This window comes from Schistosoma mansoni, chromosome W, assembly GCF_000237925.1.
Source record: "Schistosoma mansoni strain Puerto Rico chromosome W, complete genome".
In the NCBI taxonomy this organism is placed as follows: domain Eukaryota; kingdom Metazoa; phylum Platyhelminthes; class Trematoda; order Strigeidida; family Schistosomatidae; genus Schistosoma; species Schistosoma mansoni.
Window position 1 is genome coordinate 8,563,546 of NC_031502.1, and position 9,878 is coordinate 8,573,423.

At 32.0% G+C, this 9,878-nt stretch overlaps 1 protein-coding gene across 1 annotated transcript; it reads right to left on the reverse strand.

Moving 5' to 3' along the window:
* Positions 1–5,143: 5,143 nt before the first annotated feature.
* On the reverse strand, positions 5,144–8,681 carry Smp_007670 (putative ank repeat-containing). Its single transcript, XM_018800129.1, has one exon. It carries the CDS (start codon positions 8,591–8,593, stop codon positions 5,552–5,554), a length of 3,042 nt encoding a protein of 1,013 aa, XP_018653974.1. The 5' UTR covers positions 8,594–8,681; the 3' UTR covers positions 5,144–5,551.
* Positions 8,682–9,878: the final 1,197 nt, after the last annotated feature.

The following is a 9,878-nucleotide window of genomic DNA, read 5'->3' on the forward strand; positions in this document are numbered from 1 at the left end:
TACGCCCAGGCCATTGAGATTATTACGATCTATAATTGCCCTTATTACATAGTATCATTTGTACATGATTTTCTGAATATGCGTATCACTTCCGCTGAACATAAAGCTCTAGGTTAAAATACACAGTTTTCCTGTAGTATGAAATTGTTACATCTAATACATGAAAATGTGGAATATTAACAATACGTTCCTCTTTCTTATTTCAGACGCTGTTATATTTGTGTTCATGTTTATTTATTTTTGCATTCGTTGTCAAGGCATATTTTTTAAGGACACAGAACAATAGTGAATGGAAATAAGTTTAAGACTTGTGAAAAAATTTTTTTACCAGCTTAAATAATGTGTTAAACCAATTCATTGAAATAGTTAGATGGAAAATAATTTTCGCTTTATCCATTCAGAATTTTATTAGCTTTCAGGTACAATAAACAGTAATGTAATTAGAAATCAGTGTCTATTGACAATAAACTGATCGTCATCATAACCGAAGAATAGTTATCAGTTTTTTTCTAGTTTACTTTGGATAACAAGCAGAGTCTCTCCATTTAGAGTGAAATTCTATGCACGTAATTATTACAACTTTTGTCACAATCAATGCCGACTTCAATCGACATAAAGGAACAAATATAGTTCTGTTTTCACGTAATGAGTAAAAAAATTGATGCCGCCCTTCATCATAATGTCTATTAACCACTTGTATCGTATGGTGTTCGAATATAATTGTTGTAGACTTTTTTCTTACGATAAAATTTCAGATTTTTTTGAAAATAAGATTCTAATGAAAAGTGGAATTTTTGATATCCAATCAAAACAGTTTATGTTAGATGGATTTCAACTAATCAGATTACAACGATGTACCATTAGCAACCAATTTACGAATTATTACAGGAAACAAAAGGTACCACCCTAATTACGTGATCGTACATTCTAAAATACAGATTAATTGGTCACTTATTATTTAATGTTTATGATCATACTATTATATTTTCATTACTAGGGGCCAGGAATCGCGATAACCGTGGTAATAAAGTCAACCGGTAACATGGGGTAAATAGGGATAATAATGCAAAGAAATTAAACCTGCTGTGATTTAAATTTAGTATTCTTATCCACCAACTTGTTAACGAAAATGTTTTTTGCACCTTTCCCGATGAACTCCTCAAACTTGTAGTCCTATAATACTGATAGTTCTAAAAGTGATCTTACTGTTCATGAAAGGTTTAATTTTAATATGAAAGTCATTAATTTGTGCGATGACGAACATTTTGATAACAATGAACTCGAGTAATCACGATACTTCTGCTTCAGGTTCAAGTTTGAACGTGATCATAGTCACAGGTAAGTTTTTTCCTAAGTATGTTGTTTCTATTAAAGTTTCAGTCCCTGAAAGAACAAAAGAATAGTCAGAGAATTCAAGCGGGCAACGTTTCTTTATTTTTCATTCGTGATTCACAGTTCTATATGAATCAGAAACCGTGTTGAAGATTTTTTGGTATAGAAGTGGTCGGGGACATGTTAGAAGAATAGCAATCGTCCCCAGAAAAGAAGGTAAATCTAAAAATTTAATAATGCCATTTGATCCAGAGCTTCATCGAAATTCATTTGTCTAGAATTTTTGTTTTCCTAGGAGACAGATGGAAACTTGACTGTTGTTCGTGGGAACGTGAGGAACAACCATGAATGCAGTTCGTTGGCTTATCACAATAGCTCATACATGCGGGAACTAACGGGATCAGATTCCGAATCCGTCATGCCTCAACTAATCTCATGCAATGGTGTACTTGACATGATGCAATATGTTTACTCATCAGTGTGGGAGCGTCTTTATTTGATCGATGCGCTCAATTTGATGCATAAGTCATTTTATCAGGCTAATCTCTCAGGTAAATAATGTCATTACGTTAATGAATGAAATGAAGTTACAAAAGTCCAGGGCATTATTTAAATTATGTCACCATATCAACAAAAAGATTGTTAACTAATTAGGCTCTGTTTACAAATTCTTACCCAATTCATATTATTCTAAATATTGACTAAATAAGTAATTAGATTTGCATAAGCATTATTGTCTCTCTCACTTCATGTCATCTATATTTGATACTCATTATCAATCTTACAGTTTCATTTAACGTATCAACCTATTCAAGTTACCGGTGCATATTAATCATTTCAACATTAACTATTTTATGATATTTTACAAACATTCTTGAATTCACACTCTATAATTTGAAACGATGGCTCGAACCTGTCCACTTTTGGGTTTTTTAATTTGAGGATATGTTATATCGATTGCCTGAGTGCCCTATTATTATATGACGTGATGATCCCCGTTAATCAGAGAGGAGTGAATTATCGATCAGATCAATGATACACGAAAACCGTACGAGCAGTTTAGGGCACTTGTTGGTCCTGTTATCTGCATGGCCCAGCCAGTTAAGTCCAGAACACCAATAACAGCCTCTGCAATATCAATCATTATTTTCAAACATACTGGGTTTATATACTAAACAAACTGATCATATCGTACCACAAAATAGAAAATTATATTTGTACAAGATTTAGCCAAATGTGGCTGTGATTAGGGGGAACAGTAATTAATAGACTGGAGATAAGTCAGGAATGGTAAGTCGTATAATAATAGTCTATAGGTCAAAATAAAGCTTATAATGAGAGTGACACGAATATGAATAGTTTAGTTACTTAGCAATTATACAACAGGAAATGTACATATCACATTGGTCCTCAAAGTTACCATTCATAATTCTCTTCGGAATATAACAGGATATAACTGTAGAAGCTGAAGAGAACTTATTAAAGAGAATATTATTTGTTCAGATATCAGTGTCCTAAATATACGCATCGCTTTCTGATTATCTGTCTAATTATCGTAATGTCAGTAGCTTTTAATGAATGTTATTTCAATGTCTATTTTTCAAGTTGTTGACCTACTTCTTGTTCTGAAACATTGATTCAAGCCTTTATCATTCGTATCAAACCAAGTACATATGTAACCACACCATAAATAGCCCCCGAATGCCCTGATACGGTCGAGGGTGGGGAGAAACAGCTCTACCTCTCGAAATGCTTTCACATGATCACGCATATTCAACCACTTCCAGGGAATTCCTACTCACTGCCTTCTCGCGGCGAGGGCGTAGTTTCCGGAATTGAAAGGACGAAAAGTGAATGTCCGGAGCTTTAACCAGGTTAGCGGATATCGAGGATTTACCTATCGGAGTTGGAAAACACTGGTTCCAAACCAATGGTGCACATGGACTCCAGTATCCTGAAGAAACAAATGGCGTATGAACCAACTGTTGGTCACCGGCTACCGTGAGACTGAGTCTTCTTACGTCGCTTCAATGCCTTGTAGATCAAACCTTTAGGTCGAAATCTCCAGGTGTGGGCCCCTAGGAAAACTATCTGCTTCGGCTTGGGCATCCGGGCAGTATCACAAACCTCTAACAAATCAAACGAAATGACAATTAATAGTAAAACTAGTTTTTTCTTCCTGTATTATATCCTTATATACAATCTTTCTTACTACCAATGAAGTAAATACCTCTATTAATTTGATGTTCATCTTGTTATGCTTATGACGTGGGGCAACTTGGACTGATGAATATATGTGCCTGGTCCTAAGTTGTAGCTGACTGACTGGAAATACTATTATCGCTTCAATTAAAATGCGGACAATTCACATTCATTTGATAACATTCATTTTTATTTTTTGTTTGCTACGTTGCCTATCTACTCTTACTTTGTATATCCTTATTTTTAATTTTACACAGCAGCTCGACTATGGTGGAAACCCTGTCCTATCTAAACGATCTCGAGTCGCTGACTGGTCAAAAGTTGAGTGCTACCACTGACTAGGAATACTGAAACAGCCTTTCTGAAACCACGTATACCATTCAAACTGGTCTCATTCAACGTTCGCACACTAATGCAGATCGGAAAACAGGGTTGGCTTTGTATATATATATATATATATATATATATATATATATATATATATATATATATTGTTACAACTGACAATTTGGGAGTTTTTAGTATTTCAGTTATTTCCCTTCTGGATATTATTTTAAACCAAACAGTCAAAATATATAAGAACTTTTTGTCTAAATTAAAGCGAATAGTTTCACAGTATTTGAGCGCCGAGTTGATGTAAGACATTAAATAGGAATAATATGTTTGTAAAATCTCAGCGAATGAATTTGAAGTAAATCCATGAAGTAATTCCTTGAAAAAGCTTTGACCAGATTGCCAGGCGAAACTTTGGATTTACTTCAAATACATTCGCTGAGATTTTACAAATATATTATTCTTATTTAATGTCAAACAGTCAAAGTTTATTCCCTTAGTTTGAACTACTAGTTCATATCTATCACTTAACAGAAATATTTAGAGACAAATAATAGTCCTATGAAGTTGATTTACATAGTTATTAAAAAAAGCGGTCAGTTACCTATATTAACTAACAGTCCAAATGTTTCAACATCTGATGCCTAATTTTCTATCCCTACTAATCTTTTTTTTGATACATACAAATACATAAAACTTTCTAAGTAAACCTATGGGAAGATTCAAACAAACAATACTAAGTGAATTCAAACTTCACCCCATTGCACAATCAAGTGGCTATGAGGACTCAGTAGGTAGCTGAGTGGATAACGTGATGGCGTTCGAAGCGAAAGGTACTGGATTCGAGCCCCAAAGTGAACATCAGCTCTGAGATGCAGGTACATCCAGCTGACGAGTCTCAAATAGGACGAAACGCTCGTCCTGGATTCCACAGCATATAATCTATAGGTTAGCTGACCTAATCACAAAATAATTTATTTAACAAACGACTTTTTTAAAGCAAAAAAAAAGAAACCTATTCATAAAATATTACTCTTCTTAACTAAACTGCAATTACTACTAATAACCTCAATGCTAATTCATAAGATTATAAGCATGAAAAAATATATATATCATTCGAAGCATAATACAAACAAAGTGAAAACAACTATTTGTTTGTCTTGTTTTGTTTCGTCTTTTTCTTAAAATGACTTCTTAATAGACTTAAATTCAAATGATATCAACATTCAAAAGAAAACATAATTAAAACAACGTACGAATTCAAGTTTATCAATAAATATTAATAATGAGTGATCCAATTCAAATTGAATGTTGTATACAACTTCCAAAAGTAGACACTTAGAAAAGTATAAAGTGATCAATATAAATATTTCGAAATGTGTTACGTCATTCATATTAGTTAGTTTCACAAAAACAAAAAAAATAAAATTTCAGTATTCAAGAAGGAATTGTTGAGAATAAGTAAAGCAGTTTTGCATAAGTATTACATAAATATAAGGATGACATATATGTATTACAATATCTATTCGTCTATCCGTCTGTTCGAGTGTAATGTAATATCTCAGTTAGGAAACAGAATGTTTTTCTATAACGAACTTAATTTTCTATTCTTTATTAATTAAATGATGGAATTTTATGTTGTCAAGGTTAACTATCAGTATCAAGTTTTATCTACCGTGTTTCGTCATATATTTAACTGCTTGCCAGTTGACTTCTTACTATTAAAAGCTGGCGTTTCATTGTCTAAATCTGGTCCCCTTCTTTGATTATTAATAGGTGTTAGTTCACCTCCCATAGCGGAATGTCGATCATCATATGCATCAAGTGATTGTTTAATCTTGGAACTCGTTGTTCTTGTTGTTGTGGCTCTTTTCTTTTTTCTTTGTGTTATTGAACAAGTCTGTTTTAATAACTGGTTAAGGAACCGATAAAATTCATAATCTGCTACACTTTGTTGTACTTCATGATTGTCGTTTGAGGGTACATGTAAATTTCTTGATGATTGTGAACGTGCTTGTGGATATTTTATATTTTTATGCATTATTTTATTTGTATGATAACTCCCAGGAATAGAAACATCCATAGTAGAACAATTGGATGCGGATGCCGATGAACAAAACCGTTTGCGATTAATTATCTTAGTATTCGTTTTAGAGATAGATTTGTTTTGTTGATTATTTGAATGGGATCGATTATTGTTATATACACCAGCTGACTGAGCTTGTTTTCTGGAAATACGTTTATTATGACTATTCTTTCTAAACATTGAAACATTTTCTTCATATAAAGATAGACCGGGTACAACTGGCTGTAAATAGGGTGATATAGTTGGCCTGGGCATACGAGAACGTCCTGTTAAGGGTGAATAATTAAAATTCTCTTTTTCCAAATATCGTTTTAATATTAAAGGTAGTTCTTTTTCTAAGTAGATTTGTGAATATGGTAAATGTTTAGAATTTCTCGGAGTTTTATCATCTACTCCAGATGATGTAAAATGAGGACAATTGTCTTTTTGTATATTATTATGATTTTTATCTGTTGAGATCAAAGTGATTGGAACATTTTTCTTTTCAGTTGCCACAGTCTTACTTTCACTAGACTTGTCATTTCTTAATTTTAAATCTGATGGAGTTGGTACTCGGACTATCAGCTGTATTGAAGCATTTATATTTTGTCCACTATCATAATTACTTGAGTTGTTTCTTTCAGTTCCATTCTTTAAAGTAATGGATGAAGAGTTTTCAGCTGAGGCAACGCTAAGTGATTCATTCAAGCATTTATCCGTCAAATTATGACTATGTACTGTGCTAATATTTTCATGCATTGGTTCCTCAGAAGACAATAAGGTTAAAGATTGTGTTGACAACTTTTTTCGTCTTCTCCTATCCAGGCATGTTTGTACACTTGAATCCTTCAATGTTGAAGATACAATAAATTCCCTTATTGGTTCAGTGGATGAATCAATCATCTGTGGTTTTTCTCCCACTATTGTTTCAACAGCTTCTATAGAACTTGAATTTTCTGTTTTTTCTATTAGTTTTAATTCATTTTCTGGATTGAAAACACCAGATGCTGACAGATTATCTTGATTAACATCATTATGGTTACCATCAGTGTTAATATCTATTTTGGTATTACCATTATCGCAACTACTATGAACTTTATCAATGCTAACTTTCCTTTCATTTGATAGTTCCTGATATGTTCGACCACCATATTGTTTTATTAGATTAATCAGTAAATTTTTCGATGTTTCATCATTAGTCTCATTTAAGTAAGCAAGATTTAATGGAGTAACATGTTCATCATTCGGTAGACGAGTGACAGCATTTACATCAGCTCCATGTTCTAACAGATAATGACACAATCTAATACCAGATGGCTCAGTACTCCATGAAGCTGCCACAACTAAGTGCAATGGTGTATGACCTTGAGATTCTGTTGCATTTACAACTGTATTAAAACCTGGTAAAGTAGCTAACTGTTTAATGAAAGACACATTTCTAAGTAAACATGCTTCATGTAAAGCTGTCAAACCAGTTTTATTTGGAAGCCATGGATTCAGACCAGCTTCAACTAAACAGGTCAATTGAGTTTTGATAAGACTGTCAAATTTAATTCCATTAGACAACGAATTTAATCTGGCTAAACAATGACATACAGTACGACCTTTAAAGTCTGTATGCATAACATCGGCTCCAGCTTTAATTAAGCACTCAGTTACATGAATATGACCAGTTGCAACAGAATAAAACAATGGACTACATCCATCATTATCATTTACATCACGAAGCAGGGCAACTTTACTCTCATCATCTTTGTTTGCAATTGTTATCCAATTCAAGATAGTTTGAACTGTTTGTAAATTACCTCTAGATGCAGCGCAGTGTAATGCAGCCAAACCATGTGAATCTTTATGATTTAAATTAGCACCTAATTTAAGTAATACTTCTACAGCATGCGTAGAACCAACTGTAGCTGCCCATATAATTGGTGTACGACCATGTGTATCCGGTGCGTTTAAATTTGCTCCACCGATATTGATTAATAATTCAAATAGTTCATCGATTTGTTCAGCGTTCACCTGAACAGAATAATGTAAAGCTGTGGCACCTTGATCATCATATTCATTTACGATTTCTTTCATATAATTATGATGATTGCTGCTAGTTAAAAGATAATTTAAAACATCTAATTGTGAGTAAATAACACATAAATGTATAATTGTCCGACCAGTATTATTTATTTCACTCGAATCACTATGACTTGTTGATGAAGAAGATGACATTAATGATTTTGCTTTTGTCTTAATTTTCATATCTACATTATTAAATTCATTTAATACTTTTAAGAAATCTATATCACCATGAATTACTGCTAAATGTATCGGAGTAAATCCATTATAATCGTAGTAAGTTAAAAATTCCGGATTTGATTTAATTATAACACGTGTACATTTTAATCTATCCAATTGTCGTTGAAATATCTGAATGTCATTTCCATTTGGCTTTTTATCATCTTTTTCATCAATAATTTTCTCTTCTCCAAATTTAACACAATAGTGTAATGTAGTTTGTCCAGTTTGATTATCAATTACATTTCGGAGATTTCCTCCATCAACAATAAATTTACCTAAATAGTCTAAATCACCTTGACGACAAGCATTTAATAATTTCAACTTGTCCTGATTATTTAGATTAATTGTAGAAGATGATGGTGAAATCATTTTTGAATCTGATGATTTTTATTAATTTTTTTTCAATTCAAATTATAAATAATAACAATAAATGTGTATTTTCTTCACAGAATAGAAAACTTTCAAATGGTTGTACTTATTCCTGATTTAATCACAACTTAATTTTTATACGAGAAGGATACAATCACGCGTACATTTTAATATGATTCTTGAAAATCGCTTTGAGGGATATATTTTATATACTCCTAATGTAACCATAACAACATCGTTTATTAATTGTATGATTGGTCATTCCACTACTATTCCATTGATTGATGAATCGTGTCAAGGTCAAACTAATACGCACTTACGGAGTAAAAATAAATTTTCTATCCAGATAAAGATTATTCTGCGAAATTTTAAAGTTAAATTTACAACAATAAAGGAATATGATGAGATTAACCTAATTATTTTGTTTATCGTATTATACCAAATTTTAAATTATGTAAGAGTTAGACTAATTTTAAATAATGTAGACCTTAGTTGAAATTGTTCTCTTTTGTTTTGTCTCATTAAACCATATAATGACCAATTGTGTTACATAACTCTGAATAAATCACTAGTTTTCACATTTTTATATAATTATAATTAATTTAGAGAAATTTATTTCCAATAAGAAACGGAGACAATAGGTTGAATTGTATGTGATCAATTTCATAATACAGAATACATGAATAAAGTAAAGGATTCTCAGCACGAGTTGTTCAATGTTTCAACAAATAACTCTTTAACATACATTCAGTTGTAATTATTCAAAGTATATTTTAAAAGTCATTTCCATAATCAATATCTTCCATTTATATAAAAGTCATTAAGGTTTTCTACCAAAGCTGATATAACCATTCTTTCATCCATCAAATAATGAATGCAAGAATTTCAGTGTCTGGAACTGCGAAAGGATAAATGAAAACAAAAGTGTACCAAGAACTTCAGTGTTTGTGTTTGAGTACATACAGTTAACCTTCATAATTGTTCAGTTCAAATGAATATAAAACAAGTGGAATATTTGTTTCCTGCTACATAAAAGTTAAATAGTTACAATATGTAGCAACCCCAAAATCTAAATGTATTTGATACATTGATGACTGAAATCTAAGAGCCTAACACCTATCCCACGAAGGCTATAAGAATCAAGGGTGAAGTTACAATAATATAAAATGACGACTTTCAAGTATAGTCCATCTTCCAAGAGCATGTGTCAAGTGTATATTAAGATAGTCATTAATAATCAATCAGACCTTCACAATAGATAAAAATCAATACAACTAGAATAAGA

Coding starts and splice junctions, on each gene's coding strand:
- Smp_007670 (XM_018800129.1), bottom strand. CDS start 8,593: ATGATTTCACCATCATCTTCTACAATTAATCTAAATAATCAGGACAAG.